At 50.9% G+C, this 16,205-nt stretch overlaps 1 protein-coding gene across 1 annotated transcript in view; it reads right to left on the bottom strand.

Moving 5' to 3' along the window:
* Window positions 1-1,321: 1,321 nt before the first annotated feature.
* kiaa0319l (KIAA0319-like ortholog) overlaps window positions 1,322-16,205 on the bottom strand; it is a 29,169-nt gene continuing 14,285 nt past the window's right edge. Inside the window, exons 16-25 of the mRNA XM_072371185.1 lie at window positions 15,948-16,080; window positions 14,611-14,759; window positions 13,797-13,948; window positions 13,462-13,600; window positions 9,704-9,863; window positions 8,089-8,228; window positions 4,856-4,978; window positions 4,690-4,780; window positions 4,503-4,594; window positions 1,322-3,009 (exon numbers count right to left, since the gene is read on the bottom strand). Coding sequence (XP_072227286.1) covers window positions 2,813-3,009; window positions 4,503-4,594; window positions 4,690-4,780; window positions 4,856-4,978; window positions 8,089-8,228; window positions 9,704-9,863; window positions 13,462-13,600; window positions 13,797-13,948; window positions 14,611-14,759; window positions 15,948-16,080 — 1,376 coding nt within the window. The 3' untranslated portion in view covers window positions 1,322-2,812. The remainder of the gene's footprint in view (window positions 3,010-4,502; window positions 4,595-4,689; window positions 4,781-4,855; window positions 4,979-8,088; window positions 8,229-9,703; window positions 9,864-13,461; window positions 13,601-13,796; window positions 13,949-14,610; window positions 14,760-15,947; window positions 16,081-16,205) is intronic.

The raw sequence follows: 16,205 nt of genomic DNA, 5'->3' as shown, positions 1-16,205 counted from the left end.
AGCTCTTCAGAGAGCATCTCCTATCCCAGCACTTACCTTGTACTTCCCTCCCCCCTCTATCTCTGCTCTTTATCTTTCTGCACTTCCTTCTATGCCTGCACCCTATCTCTACTCTGTCCCCTCTGACAGAGTCGGACTCCTGGGTTCCTTCTATGGAGCTTATTGTTAGCTTATTGTTAGCTTTTTATAAAGCTGTTATATCTTCATCTGTAAGTCGCTTTGGATAAAAGCTTCTGCTAAATACAGAAACATAAGAGCAGTAAGAGCAGGATGTGTTCCCTGAACAGTTCTCAGAGGGACGCCCTGCTCTGGCAGCAGCTGCTTCCACCATCATGGAACCACCAGTGAGAACAGTCTGGACTGAGTCGGCCCGGTTTGTGGGGACGGCAGAACCAGACGGGGTTCCTGAGAGGAACTCAGAGGTCCAGAAGGACTGAGTTTAAACAGCTGCTGCAGACCCAGAAGGGACTGGATCTGATTCAGGCAGCCGGTGGAGGTCCATGAGGGGAGGAGGGTCATGTGACCTGTTTGGCTGATTCAGAACAGATGCCCCGCCGGGTTCTGGACCATCTGTAGGTTCTGTAGCAGGAGCTGGTGTCAGACTGAGTCAGATGCAAAGAGAAAAATGCATCCTGGTCAGAGGAGGACCGGTCAGCAGCCAGGTTCCTCTGAGACGGTGGGGTCCTGACTGGACTCCACTGCTGAGCCTCGGGGCTCGACTGTAGAGAGACGGGACATTCATGTCCTCGAAAACAGGTCCAATAAGGTCAAAACAGGCCCAATAAGGTCAAAACAGGCCCAATAAGGTCAAAACAGGCCCAATAAGGTCTAAACAGGCCCAATAAGGTCAAAACAGGCCCAATAAGGTCAAAACAGGCCCAATAAGGTCAAAACAGGCCCACTAAGGTCTAAACAGGTCCAGCAAGGTCTAAACAGGTCCAGCAAGGTCAAAACGGGCCCAATAAGGTCAAAACAGGCCCAATAAGGTCAAAACAGGCCCAATAAGGTCTAAACAGGCCCAATAAGGTCTAAACAGGTCCAGCAAGGTCTAAACAGGTCCAGCAAGGTCAAAACGGGCCCAATAAGGTCAAAACAGGTCCAATAAGGTCAAAACAGGCCCAATAAGGTCTAAACAGGCCCAATAAGGTCAAAACAGGTCCAATAAGGTCAAAGCAGGTCCAATAAGGTAAGAATCAAGACCTTAGTTAGCTTTGTTTCCCATTTGTCGTTCAGCAGTCCACAGAATTTCATCCAGAATCTTCCTGAATGAACAACAGAAGAAGCCTTAATACGGTCCAGTTTTTACAATAAAGCTTCAAAGTCAAAAACAAAAGCATTTTATTTTAATTTACAGATAATCCAGTTTGATCAGCTCAGATTACAGAAAGGAAGGAGGACGATGCTTCATTAAAATCAGATTCAGAACAGAAACCTCCTTCAGTCCTCTGTTCCTCCTTCACAGTCAGTTTACCTCCATAAATCCCAGATGTAACAGAAGAAAAGACGAAATTCGTGTCGCCAAATGAGCATAAAAGAACCTTTGGAGAGTTTTTTAGGGAAAAAAGAACAAATAAACATGAAATCAGTGAATTAAAAGGTTTGCTTTTATCCCCGAAACATTTCCTGTGAGTAAAAGAAGGTGATTTCTCTTCAGATTTGATAGTTGGCACCTGGGTGCGCTTGATTTTCGTTTGCCTCACACGGGACGGCAGGAGATGGCCGAATAAAGTCAACAGATCTGACAGAAATGATTAAAAACAGGCGCCGTCAGCAGGAAGAAACAGAACCGAATCACTCGTAACATTCAACACAGAAAAGGTGACTCAGTGTGGGTCAGTTTCACATTCTGCATGCAGCGATCACACGAGGCGTTCAGGGACACTCCGTCGGTTCAGGTTTCAGCTCTGAGGCCAACGTGCACGCCCCGCCGTGGGTGTGCACGTTGATGCAAATCAGAGGAGGAAGCATCCTTCAGCTCAGCTTTCAAAGCTCATTCACACCAATGTTAAGGTTTAACTTTAGTCTCATTCACTCAAACTTTGAAGGACAGATTCACAACTTTTCAAACATTTTTAGATCCCTTCTTAATGCTCTTCAGAGTGAGACAGAATGGATCAAATATCCCCACCGAACATAAAAAAATCTACCCAAACAGTGGAAGCAGTTGACCTTAAAACAGCTGCTAAACTCGCAGCAAACAGGTTAAAAGAAGAAGAAGAAACTTTACATTCAAAAGAGCCCAACTGAGGAAAAGTGGCAAAGATAAAAGCCGATGAAGAGGAAGACTGGTTCAGTTCATCCTTCCTTTAACGGTTCAACAGAGAAAACGCAGCAGCCTCTCTGGCTGAACTTTGACCTTTGACATCACAGTGAAACTTCTCCCTTTTAAATCAACATCAGCAACAAAACAGGAAGTCAAAGTGCGTCCAATCACAGAAACTCAGTGGTTCAGGTGTGAATGAGCCCCCCCCCCCCCGCCTCTATGGTTAATAACAGACATAAAACACACAAACATGCAGCGGCGTGTCGCTCCTCATGCAGGTGGAGGCGGTTCTGTTGGGTCGTGTTGGGTCAGTTCGAACATGGCAGTGTTTGGTAGCTCCAGCTGAATCGTGCTTGGTGTGTCTAAGGGCGGCGAGGCGTGGGCGGGGCGTGTCATCGAAGGTAAAGCGTCCCTCAGGTAAGGCGTCTCCGCCTCCTCTGGCTCAGGGTGGGAGCAGGATCCCGCACAGTGGTGCCGCCACCTTTCACAGTCTTCAGGGATGAGGAGAGGAGGAGCGAGGAGCCGGAGCAGCTCCCCTCTCCCCTCCTGCTATAGCAGCTCCTCTCTTTGCTTCTTGGCCCTCGCCGGCGCCTGGCCGTTCCTCAGGGAGCCGTTCTGGGGCCGCAGCAGGTGCCCTCGCTCCTGCTCTGTCCACGGCACGCCGCCCTGCCCGTCCTCGCTGTCCAGGTCGGAGTCTGAGTGCATGAGGGCCGAGGAGGTGGGAGCAGGGACCGGCTTCAGACGGGCTGCAGGAGCAGGAGGAGGAAGATGTTAAAGCAGCTTTGGGCTCCTTCGAGTTTTAGGATATAAACACAGTAAATATAAAGTATGTGAACCTGTAGAATACATGCTGTTACCTCACTGCTCTAAAACACCATCATTATCTCTCTTTCATTCAACCACTGAACTCAGATACCAGGAGGAGATAGCTGTTTATCTTCCTCTTATCTGAGGTCGGGTCAGAACCAAATGGTCCAGCAGTTAAACCCATCCATCCATCCCTCTCCCCAGCGACACTCTCCAGCTCCTCCTGGGGATCCAGAGGTGTTCCCAGACCAGATGGGATATATAATCCCTGCAGTGGGTTCTGGTTCTGACCCGGTTCCTCCTCCCAGGAGGCATCCTAATCAGAGGAACCACCTCCTCCCATCGGATGGTGGAGCTCCTCCCTCTAGATGATGGAGCTCCTCCCATCGGATGGTGAAGCTCCTCCCATCGGATGGTGAAGCTCCTCCCTCCGGATGGTGAAGCTCCTCCCATCGGATGGTGAAGCTCCTCCCCCCGGATGGTGGAGCTCCTCCCATCGGATGGTGGAGCTCCTCCCCTCGGATGGTGAAGCTCCTCCCCCCGGATGGTGAAGCTCCTCCCCCCGGATGGTGAAGCTCCTCCCATCGGATGGTGGAGCTCCTCCCCTCGGATGGTGAAGCTCCTCCCTCCGGATGGTGAAGCTCCTCCCATCGGATGGTGAAGCTCCTCCCTCCGGATGGTGAAGCTCCTCCCATCGGATGGTGAAGCTCCTCCCTCCGGATGGTGGAGCTCCTCCCCTCGGATGGTGAAGCTCCTCCCTCCGGATGGTGAAGCTCCTCCCATCGGATGGTGAAGCTCCTCCCTCCGGATGGTGGAGCTCCTCCCTCCGGATGGTGAAGCTCCTCCCTCCGGATGGTGGAGCTCCTCCCATCGGATGGTGGAGCTCCTCCCCTCGGATGGTGAAGCTCCTCCCTCCGGATGGTGAAGCTCCTCCCATCGGATGGTGAAGCTCCTCCCTCCGGATGGTGGAGCTCCTCCCTCCGGATGGTGGAGCTCCTCCCCTCGGATGGTGGAGCTCCTCCCATCGGATGGTGAAGCTCCTCCCTCCGGACGGTGAAGCTCCTCCCATCGGATGGTGAAGCTCCTCCCTCCGGATGGTGGAGCTCCTCCCTCCGGATGGTGGAGCTCCTCCCATCGGATGGTGGAGCTCCTCCCATCGGATGGTGAAGCTCCTCCCTCCGGACGGTGAAACTCCTCCCATCGGATGGTGAAGCTCCTCCCTCCGGATGGTGGAGCTCCTCCCCTCGGATGGTGGAGCTCCTCCCCCATATGGTGGAGGAACATTCGTCTCCTCAACACAACTCTGCAGGTATTTAATCTTCTTTACTGTGGCAGAAGCTTCCTGCTGGTTCTGACCCAGCTGCTGCTCACAAACATAAACTGAACCGAGCCGATCCAGAGGTGATCCAGGCTTCACAGATGTGTGTCTCACCTGCTCTTGGCGGCTGAAGCTCCAGGCCGTCTTGTTCGTCAGCTTCGAGGATCTTATACCGACTTTTGCTCCGGCGAACTTTGCTCTTACGCCTTCCAGGAAACAGAAACATCATCAGGCCCAGAAACATGGTGTTAAACAGGTGTTTATCCTCAGGTTTTATATTTTTATAAAGTAAAACACTCACCTCTTACAGCAGCACACCGTCGCCCAGACAACCGTCGCCAAAGCAACCAGGATCATGAAGGATGCTATGGTCACATAGAGCACGCTCCACTCTGAGAACAGAACATTTGTTTCTCAACACATTTCAGGCTTAAAGGCTGTTCTCCCCCTCATCGTCAGGGACTCACCACAGTTGCTCTCTGCGTCTCCGAGCTGAGCCCGGATGAAGTTCTCCATCCAGAAAGGACGGCACAGACAGCGCCGAGTGAACGGGTCGCACTCACCGTGGCTGGAGCAGTTCAGCTGGCAGACTGAGGAAGAGGAGGAAGAGGAGGAAGGGTCAGCAAAGCTACAGGAAGAAGGCCGAGGCAGCAGAATGAAGCCCGGTCCAACAGTGTGTTCAGAACCTTTCTAACTGACTGAAATGAGCAGGAAGCATGATCAGAGCTGCCTGAATCCTCCAAATACTAAGGAAAGGAGCTCCGACGCTTCCTTAAGGATCTCCTTTAGGAAACACCGGACCGTCCTTCCTGAGAGAAAGGAGCTCCGACGCTTCCTTAAGGATCTCCTTTAGGAAACACCGGACCGTCCTTCATGAGAGAAAGGAGCTCTGACGCTTCCTTAAGGATCTCCTTTAGGAAACACCGGACCGTCCTTCCTGAGAGAAAGGAGCTCCGACGCTTCCTTAAGGATCTCCTTTAGGAAACACCGGACCGTCCTTTAGGAGAGAAAGGAGCTCCGACGCTTCCTTAAGGATCTCCTTTAGGAAACACCGGACCGTCCTTCCTGAGAGAAAGGAGCTCCGACGCTTCCTTAAGGATCTCCTTTAGGAAACACCGGACCGTCCTTCAGGAGAGAAAGGAGCTCCGACGCTTCCTTAAGGATCTCCTTTAGGAAACACCGGACCGTCCTTCCTGAGAGAAAGGAGCTCCGACGCTTCCTTAAGGATCTCCTTTAGGAAACACCGGACCGTCCTTCATGAGAGAAAGGAGCTCCGACGCTTCCTTAAGGATCTCCTTTAGGAAACACCGGACCGTCCTTCAGGAGAGAAAGGAGCTCCGACGCTTCCTTAAGGATCTCCTTTAGGAAACACCGGACCGTCCTTCCTGAGAGAAAGGAGCTCCGACGCTTCCTTAAGGATCTCCTTTAGGAAACACCGGACCGTCCTTCCTGAGAGAAAGGAGCTCCGACGCTTCCTTAAGGATCTCCTTTAGGAAACACCGGACCGTCCTTCATGAGAGAAAGGAGCTCCGACGCTTCCTTAAGGATCTCCTTTAGGAAACACCGGACCGTCCTTCAGGAGAGAAAGGAGCTCCGACGCTTCCTTAAGGATCTCCTTTAGGAAACACCGGACCGTCCTTTAGGAGAGAAAGGAGCTCCGACGCTTCCTTAAGGATCTCCTTTAGGAAACACCGGACCGTCCTTCATGAGAGAAAGGAGCTCCGACGCTTCCTTAAGGATCTCCTTTAGGAAACACCGGACCGTCCTTCCTGAGAGAAAGGAGCTCCGACGCTTCCTTAAGGATCTCCTTTAGGAAACACCGGACCGTCCTTCCTGAGAGAAAGGAGCTCCGACGCTTCCTTAAGGATCTCCTTTAGGAAACACCGGACCGTCCTTCATGAGAGAAAGGAGCTCCGACGCTTCCTTAAGGATCTCCTTTAGGAAACACCGGACCGTCCTTCCTGAGAGAAAGGAGCTCCGACGCTTCCTTAAGGATCTCCTTTAGGAAACACCGGACCGTCCTTTAGGAGAGAAAGGAGCTCCGACGCTTCCTTAAGGATCTCCTTTAGGAAACACCGGACCGTCCTTCCTGAGAGAAAGGAGCTCCGACGCTTCCTTAAGGATCTCCTTTAGGAAACACCGGACCGTCCTTCCTGAGAGAAAGGAGCTCCGACGCTTCCTTAAGGATCTCCTTTAGGAAACACCGGACCGTCCTTCATGAGAGAAAGGAGCTCCGACGCTTCCTTAAGGATCTCCTTTAGGAAACACCGGACCGTCCTTCATGAGAGAAAGGAGCTCCGACGCTTCCTTAAGGATCTCCTTTAGGAAACACCGGACCGTCCTTCATGAGAGAAAGGAGCTCCGACGCTTCCTTAAGGATCTCCTTTAGGAAACACCGGACCGTCCTTCAGGAGAGAAAGGAGCTCCGACGCTTCCTTAAGGATCTCCTTTAGGAAACACCGGACCGTCCTTCAGGAGAGAAAGGAGCTCCGACGCTTCCTTAAGGATCTCCTTTAGGAAACACCGGACCGTCCTTCATGAGAGAAAGGAGCTCCGACGCTTCCTTAAGGATCTCCTTTAGGAAACACCGGACCGTCCTTCATGAGAGAAAGGAGCTCCGACGCTTCCTTAAGGATCTCCTTTAGGAAACACCGGACCGTCCTTCCTGAGAGAAAGGAGCTCCGACGCTTCCTTAAGGATCTCCTTTAGGAAACACCGGACCGTCCTTCATGAGAGAAAGGAGCTCCGACGCTTCCTTAAGGATCTCCTTTAGGAAACACCGGACCGTCCTTCCTGAGAGAAAGGAGCTCCGACGCTTCCTTAAGGATCTCCTTTAGGAAACTCCGGACCGTCCTTCCTGAGAGAAAGGAGCTCCGACGCTTCCTTAAGGATCTCCTTTAGGAAACACCGGACCGTCCTTCCTGAGAGAAAGGAGCTCCGACGCTTCCTTAAGGATCTCCTTTAGGAAACACCGGACCGTCCTTCAGGAGAGAAAGGAGCTCCGACGCTTCCTTAAGGATCTCCTTTAGGAAACACCGGACCGTCCTTCATGAGAGAAAGGAGCTCCGACGCTTCCTTAAGGATCTCCTTTAGGAAACACCGGACCGTCCTTCCTGAGAGAAAGGAGCTCCGACGCTTCCTTAAGGATCTCCTTTAGGAAACACCGGACCGTCCTTCCTGAGAGAAAGGAGCTCCGACGCTTCCTTAAGGATCTCCTTTAGGAAACACCGGACCGTCCTTTATGAGCTCATTATTTCCCACAATCCCTTGCAGCTGCAGCTTTTATATTTTCATCCAGTCGTTCTGACTGTGATTCATAAATATGAGGACAGGAGGAGGACTGTGAGCAGCCTGTGAAACTATATTTAAAGTAATATTCTGTATCATCTCTGATATCTGAGATAACCTTCCTGTAACAACAGGATCAGATCCATCAGATGAAGCTTCTGCAGCTGTTTCTGCAGAACATTTATTGAACATCTGGAGTTTCAGACCCACATCACAGCTGAGAGTCAGAGTGCTGAAGCAGTTTTCCTCCGTCTGACTTTAACCTAAGTTAAACCCATCCGACCGTCTCCCAGCAGCCGGTCTGTTCTGCAGCCGTTTAAAACAAGGTAACGGCTCCAGAACCGGTTGCTGATCCGGGCTGGACAGAGGAGCGGCTGGTACCGACTGTAACTGCTGTCTGTCAGGTACTCACCGACTGTGTCGACCCGTCGGGTTTTGTAGATCAGAAAATCCTTCTGTTTGCGCAGTTTGTCTCGAAGGCTGAGAGCAACGCCGCGGCCGGACAGAGGAGGGCGCCCCGGGCCGCCGGACACCAGGAAGACCAGACGGGTGCTGAGGAGGAAGAGGAGGAGGAGGATAAGTAGAGGGAGGTGGAGGAGAGGGAGGAGGAGGAAGAAGAGGAGGAGGAAGAGGAGGAAGAGGAGGAAGAGGAGGAAGAGGAGGGAGAAGAGGAGGAAGAGGAAGAAGAGGAGGAGGAGGAAGAGGAGGAAGAAGAGGAGGAGGATGAGTAGAGGGAGGTGGAGGAGAGGGAGGAGGAGGAAGAAGAGGAGGAAGAGGAGGAGGAAGAGGAGGAAGAAGAGGAGGAGGAAGAAGAGGAGGAAGAGGAGGAAGAAGAGGATGAAGAGGAGGAGGAGGAGGAAGAGGATGAAGAACAGGAGGAGGAAGAGGAGGAAGAAGAGGAGGAGGAAGAGGAAGAAGAGGAGGAAGAGGATGAAGAACAGGAGGAGGAAGAGGAGGAAGAAGAGGAGGAGGATGAGTAGAGGGAGATGGAGGAGAGGGAGGAGGAGGAAGAAGAGGAGGAAGAGGAGGAGGAGGGAGAAGAGGAAGAAGAGGAGGAAGAACAGGAGGATGAAGAGGAGGAAGAGGAGGAGGAAGAGGAGGAAGAAGAGGAGGAAGAAGAGGAGGAAGAAGAGGAGGAGGAAGAGGAGGAAGAAGAGGAGGAAGAAGAGGATGAAGAGGAAGAAGAGGAGGAGGAGGAGGATGAACAGGAGGATGAAGAGGAAGAAGAGGAGGAAGAAGAGGAGGATGAAGAGGAGGAGGAGGAAGAGGAGGAAGAAGAGGAGGAAGAAGAGGAGGAGGAGGAGGAAGAAGAGGAGGAGGAAGAAGAGGAGGAAGAGGAGGAAGAAGAGGATGAAGAGGAGGAGGAGGAGGAAGAGGATGAAGAACAGGAGGAGGAAGAGGAGGAAGAAGAGGAGGAGGAAGAGGAAGAAGAGGAGGAAGAGGATGAAGAACAGGAGGAGGAAGAGGAGGAAGAAGAGGAGGAGGATGAGTAGAGGGAGATGGAGGAGAGGGAGGAGGAGGAAGAAGAGGAGGAAGAGGAGGAGGAGGGAGAAGAGGAAGAAGAGGAGGAAGAACAGGAGGATGAAGAGGAGGAAGAGGAGGAAGAAGAGGAGGAAGAAGAGGAGGAAGAAGAGGAGGAGGAAGAGGAGGAAGAAGAGGAGGAAGAAGAGGATGAAGAGGAAGAAGAGGAGGAGGAGGAGGATGAACAGGAGGATGAAGAGGAAGAAGAGGAGGAAGAAGAGGAGGATGAAGAGGAGGAGGAGGAAGAGGAGGAAGAAGAGGAGGATGAAGAGGAGGAGGAGGATGAAGAGGAGGAGGAGGATGAAGAGGAGGAGGAGGATGAAGAGGAGGAGGAGGAAGAAGAGGAGGATGAAGAGGAGGAGGAGGAAGAAGAGGAGGATGAAGAGGATGATGAAGAGGAGGATGAAGAGGAGGAAGAAGAGGAGGAGGATGAAGAAGAGGATGAAGAGGAGGATGGATGCGTTTCTCAGCGCCGGTTGCAAACAGAAACGTGGAGCCGCCCTCACCTGAGCTCATTAAACGCACTGATCTCTCTGACGATGATGTCACTGTCCAGCACGCCCAGCAGGACGCCGACCTGCCGCAGCAGCATGTCGCGCTGGCGCTGGGACACCTGCGACACGGAGACCTCCAGCAGCAGCTCCACCAGGTCACGCTCCCACACATCTGAGGGGAAAAGGCGGCAGAGTGGGGCATCAGCGCCTGTCTGAGCCCTGCTGGGCGGAAAGTCTGCACCATTTATCCCATTTAGCTTCTCCATGGTACCGAGAAACGTTTTCACACCAGAAAAGAGTGAGAGGAAGCAGCCGAGAGGCTTAAATGGTACCGAGAAACGTTTTCACACCAGAAAAGAGTGAGAAGAAGCAGCCGAGAGGCTTAAATGGTACCGAGAAACGTTTTCACACCAGAAAAGAGTGAGAAGAAGCAGCCGAGAGGCTTAAATGGTACCGAGAAACGTTTTCACACCAGAAAAGAGTGAGAAGAAGCAGCCGAGAGGCTTAAATGGTACCGAGAAACGTTTTCACACCAGAAAAGAGTGAGAAGAAGCAGCCGAGAGGCTTAAAATGGTACCGAGAAACGTTTTCACACCAGAAAAGAGTGAGAAGAAGCAGCCGAGAGGCTTAAATGGTACCGAGAAACGTTTTCACACCAGAAAAGAGTGAGAAGAAGCAGCCGAGAGGCTTAAATGGTACCGAGAAACGTTTTCACACCAGAAAAGAGTGAGAAGAAGCAGCCGAGAGGCTTAAATGGTACCGAGAAACGTTTTCACACCAGAAAAGAGTGAGAAGAAGCAGCCGAGAGGCTTAAATGGTACCGAGAAACGTTTTCACACCAGAAAAGAGTGAGAAGAAGCAGCCGAGAGGCTTAAATGGTACCGAGAAACGTTTTCACACCAGAAAAGAGTGAAGAGAAGCAGCCGAGAGGCTTAAATGGTACCGAGAAACGTTTTCACACCAGAAAAGAGTGAGAAGAAGCAGCCGAGAGGCTTAAATGGTACCGAGAAACGTTTTCACACCAGAAAAGAGTGAGAAGAAGCAGCCGAGAGGCTTAAATGGTACCGAGAAACGTTTTCACACCAGAAAAGAGTGAGAAGAAGCAGCCGAGAGGCTTAAATGGTACCGAGAAACGTTTTCACACCAGAAAAGAGTGAGAAGAAGCAGCCGAGAGGCTTAAATGGTACCGAGAAACGTTTTCACACCAGAAAATAGTGAGAAGAAGCAGCCGAGAGGCTTAAAATGGTACCGAGAAACGTTTTCACACCAGAAAAGAGTGAGAAGAAGCAGCCGAGAGGCTTAAAATGGTACCGAGAAACGTTTTCACACCAGAAAAGAGTGAGAAGAAGCAGCCGAGAGGCTTAAATGGTACCGAGAAACGTTTTCACACCAGAAAAGAGTGAGAAGAAGCAGCCGAGAGGCTTAAATGGTACCGAGAAACGTTTTCACACCAGAAAAGAGTGAGAAGAAGCAGCCGAGAGGCTTAAATGGTACCGAGAAACGTTTTCACACCAGAAAAGAGTGAGAAGAAGCAGCCGAGAGGCTTAAATGGTACCGAGAAACGTTTTCACACCAGAAAAGAGTGAGAAGAAGCAGCCGAGAGGCTTAAATGGTACCGAGAAACGTTTTCACACCAGAAAAGAGTGAGAAGAAGCAGCCGAGAGGCTTAAATGGTACCGAGAAACGTTTTCACACCAGAAAAGAGTGAGAAGAAGCAGCCGAGAGGCTTAAATGGTACCGAGAAACGTTTTCACACCAACAAAGAGTGAGAAGAAGCAGCCGAGAGGCTTAAATGGTACCGAGAAACGTTTTCACACCAGAAAAGAGTGAGAAGAAGCAGCCGAGAGGCTTAAATGGTACCGAGAAACGTTTTCACACCAGAAAAGAGTGAGAAGAAGCAGCCGAGAGGCTTAAATGGTACCGAGAAACGTTTTCACACCAGAAAAGAGTGAGAAGAAGCAGCCGAGAGGCTTAAATGGTACCGAGAAACGTTTTCACACCAGAAAAGAGTGAGAAGAAGCAGCCGAGAGGCTTAAATGGTACCGAGAAACGTTTTCACACCAGAAAAGAGTGAGAAGAAGCAGCCGAGAGGCTTAAATGGTACCGAGAAACGTTTTCACACCAGAAAAGAGTGAGAAGAAGCAGCCGAGAGGCTTAAATGGTACCGAGAAACGTTTTCACACCAAAAAAGAGTGAGAAGAAGCAGCCGAGAGGCTTAAATGGTACCGAGAAACGTTTTCACACCAGAAAAGAGTGAGAAGAAGCAGCCGAGAGGCTTAAATGGTACCGAGAAACGTTTTCACACCAGAAAAGAGTGAGAAGAAGCAGCCGAGAGGCTTAAATGGTACCGAGAAACGTTTTCACACCAGAAAAGAGTGAGAAGAAGCAGCCGAGAGGCTTAAATGGTACCGAGAAACGTTTTCACACCAGAAAAGAGTGAGAAGAAGCAGCCGAGAGGCTTAAATGGTACCGAGAAACGTTTTCACACCAGAAAAGAGTGAGAAGAAGCAGCCGAGAGGCTTAAAATGGTACCGAGAAACGTTTTCACACCAACAAAGAGTGAGAAGAAGCAGCCGAGAGGCTTAAAATGGTACCGAGAAACGTTTTCACACCAGAAAAGAGTGAGAAGAAGCAGCCGAGAGGTTTAAAATGGTACCGAGAAACGTTTTCACACCAGAAAAGAGTGAGAAGAAGCAGCCGAGAGGCTTAAAATGGTACCGAGAAACGTTTTCACACCAGAAAAAGAGTGAGAAGAAGCAGCCGAGAGGCTTAAATGGTACCGAGAAACGTTTTCACACCAGAAAAGAGTGAGAAGAAGCAGCCGAGAGGCTTAAATGGTACCGAGAAACGTTTTCACACCAGAAAAGAGTGAGAAGAAGCAGCCGAGAGGCTTAAAATGGTACCGAGAAACGTTTTCACACCAGAAAAGAGTGAGAAGAAGCAGCCGAGAGGCTTAAATGGTACCGAGAAACGTTTTCACACCAGAAAAGAGTGAGAAGAAGCAGCCGAGAGGCTTAAATGGTACCGAGAAACGTTTTCACACCAGAAAAGAGTGAGAAGAAGCAGCCGAGAGGCTTAAAATGGTACCGAGAAACGTTTTCACACCAGAAAAAGAGTGAGAAGAAGCAGCCGAGAGGCTTAAATGGTACCGAGAAACGTTTTCACACCAGAAAAGAGTGAGAAGAAGCAGCCGAGAGGCTTAAATGGTACCGAGAAACGTTTTCACACCAGAAAAGAGTGAGAAGAAGCAGCCGAGAGGCTTAAAATGGTACCGAGAAACGTTTTCACACCAGAAAAGAGTGAGAAGAAGCAGCCGAGAGGCTTAAATGGTACCGAGAAACGTTTTCACACCAGAAAAGAGTGAGAAGAAGCAGCCGAGAGGCTTAAATGGTACCGAGAAACGTTTTCACACCAGAAAAGAGTGAGAAGAAGCAGCCGAGAGGCTTAAAATGGTACCGAGAAACGTTTTCACACCAGAAAAGAGTGAGAAGAAGCAGCCGAGAGGCTTAAATGGTACCGAGAAACGTTTTCACACCAGAAAAGAGTGAGAAGAAGCAGCCGAGAGGCTTAAATGGTACCGAGAAACGTTTTCACACCAGAAAAGAGTGAGAAGAAGCAGCCGAGAGGCTTAAATGGTACCGAGAAACGTTTTCACACCAGAAAAGAGTGAGAAGAAGCAGCCGAGAGGCTTAAATGGTACCGAGAAACGTTTTCACACCAGAAAAGAGTGAGAAGAAGCAGCCGAGAGGCTTAAAATGCGAGTCGCCTACCTGCTCTGACCTCCACCGAGCCCCGGTCCGAGCTGCTCTGTCCTTTGCTGTCAGTCACCGTCAGCAGGAAGCTGTACTTCCCCTCCACCAGGTTTCCCAGGAACAGCGCCGCCTGGTGGTCAGAGTTGTTCAGCACGTCCTGAAACAGAGAGCGACGGAGGTCCAGACACAATCTTTGCTTCTGAAGGTCGAACACGGCGCTTTAGAGGTTCCAGTGGAAGAAAAGGTGCAGCTTTTCTCATGAAACAAACTCCTCTCCTCACTCCTGTGAGCGAACCAACATCCACAGACGACCCACCGGAGTTAAAACACACAGAAATGAATCAGAGCCTCACCCCGGCCGCAGGGCTGCTGTCCTCTCTGATCCACAGGTAGCTGACGCCACCTTTGTCATCAGAGGAGCGAGACCCGTCCAGAACGGCGGTCCTGACGGGCAGAGAGATGGACGGGCTCGACAGGACGTGAGCCACCGGCGGCTGGTCCTTTTCTGCAGGGAGAGACGATGGAAAACTGATGCTGACACGGGTCCAGAAGCAGCTGGTTCTGCTGGTTCTGAAGGTTTCATCCACAGCAGTTACACACAGAAACTGAGGAGTGTTTACTTCTCCAGCCTGGAGAAGAGGCCTGAAGCAGGGGTTCTGGGTCTGAAGTGCAGAACCGAGCGGATTCTGCCAGATAAACTCTTACAGGAGTTTAATGTGTAACACGAGCTCTGAGGGAGCTGCGAAACTTTCATTTGTAGTAAAATCATAAAGAATAAGATGGGACAGAACATTAGAAATTAATCTGAACAGTTCTCCTGGTCTGTAAAATACGAGTTATTTTATCTGTTGTGAAGCTTCATGAAGCCCCTCAGCTCATAGCTGCTGAATTTCACAACAACACCCACAATCCTCGGCGGTCTGACCGCAAACCGGGGAGGGACACACTCTCACACACACACCCACACTCTCACACACACACAGACACACACACACACACTCTCTCACACACACACAGACACACACACACACACTCTCTCACACACACCCTCACACACACACACACACTCTCACACACACAGAGACACACACACAGAGACACACACCCTCACACACACTCTCACACACACTCTCACACACACACTCTCTCACACTCACACACACCCACCTTCCCTGACGATGACTGTCACCGTGTCGCTGCTCTCCAGCTTCCTGTCATCAGTTACTGTCAGAGTGAATTTGTACGTTCCGACCTCCAGGCCCGTCACCGTGGCAACGGCGCTGTCTGCATTTTCAATCTTCACACCATCAGGACCGCTGCAGGAGGACAGAGATCAGGGCGAGTGTTTCACTGCAGTTCTGCTGAGATCTAACAGCAGAGATCATGTTTCTCCAGTTTTAGCTTCTCTTCATTGGCTCCCTGTTAGATTCAGAATAGATTTTAAGGTTCTTCTCCTCACATATAAAGCTCTTAATGACCGAGCTCCATCACATCTTAAAGATCTCACAGTTGGATATTTCCCCAACAGAGCACTTTGCTCTCAGGCTGCAGGTTTCCTTGTGGTTCCCAGAGTTTCTAAAAGCAGAATGGGAGGCAGAGCCTTCAGTTATCAGGCCCCTAAAAGCAGAATGGGAGGCAGAGCCTTCAGTTATCAGGCCCCTAAAAGCAGAATGGGAGGCTGAGCCTTCAGTTATCAGGCCCCTAAAAGCAGAATGGGAGGCAGAGCCTTCAGTTATCAGGCCCCTAAAAGCAGAATGGGAGGCAGAGCCTTCAGTTATCAGGCCCCTGAAAGCAGAATGGGAGGCAGAGCCTTCAGTTATCAGGCCCCTAAAAGCAGAATGGGAGGCAGAGCCTTCAGTTATCAGGCCCCTAAAAGCAGAATGGGAGGCAGAGCCTTCAGTTATCAGGCCCCTAAAAGCAGAATGGGAGGCAGAGCCTTCAGTTATCAGGCCCCTAAAAGCAGAATGGGAGGCAGAGCCTTCAGTTATCAGGCCCCTAAAAGCAGAATGGGAGGCAGAGCCTTCAGTTATCAGGGCCCTAAAAGCAGAATGGGAGGCAGAGCCTTCAGTTATCAGGGCCCTAAAAGCAGAATGGGAGGCAGAGCCTTCAGTTATCAGGCCCCTAAAAGCAGAATGGGAGGCAGAGCCTTCAGTTATCAGGCCCCTAAAAGCAGAATGGGAGGCAGAGCCTTCAGTTATCAGGTCCCTAAAAGCAGAATGGGAGGCAGAGCCTTCAGTTATCAGGCCCCTCTCTGTGGAACCAGCTGCCAGTTTGGCTTCAGGAAGCAGACACCCTCTCTACCTTTAAGATCAGGCTGAAACTTTCCTTTCTGATAAAGCTTATAGTTAGGGATGGCTCAGGTGAGCCTGAAACATCCCATAGTTCTGCTGCTATAGGCCCAGCCTGCTGGGGGAGCTCCCATGATGCACCTCTCCTCCCTCCATGTACAGATGACACTTGTTTTATAAATAAAACTTTCCCACAGTTGAGCTGGAAGTCGTCACCTGGTCTTTGTCCAGTGGTAGGTGGCTATCTTCTGGTCGTCGCTGCTCTTACTCCCGTCCAGCGTGGTTCTGTCCACCGGCAGCGTCAGCTCCTTCTCCGGCCCGGCGTCCGCCACCGGCGGTTTGTTGTTCTCTGGCCCAGGAAAAGAGAAAAGGTCACGGGATGAAAAGCGGTGTCCCACATCCTGCTCCAACACACACAGTCCTGTCAGTGTGTGTTTACAGTCATGCTGCTTATCAGCTTTAGTGCACGTGCGC

This window comes from Leuresthes tenuis, unplaced genomic scaffold (genome assembly GCF_036924035.1).
Source record: "Leuresthes tenuis unplaced genomic scaffold, fLeuTen1.0.hap1 SCAF_18, whole genome shotgun sequence".
Lineage (NCBI taxonomy): Eukaryota > Metazoa > Chordata > Actinopteri > Atheriniformes > Atherinopsidae > Leuresthes > Leuresthes tenuis.
This window is presented reverse-complemented; position numbering and strand designations above follow the sequence as displayed.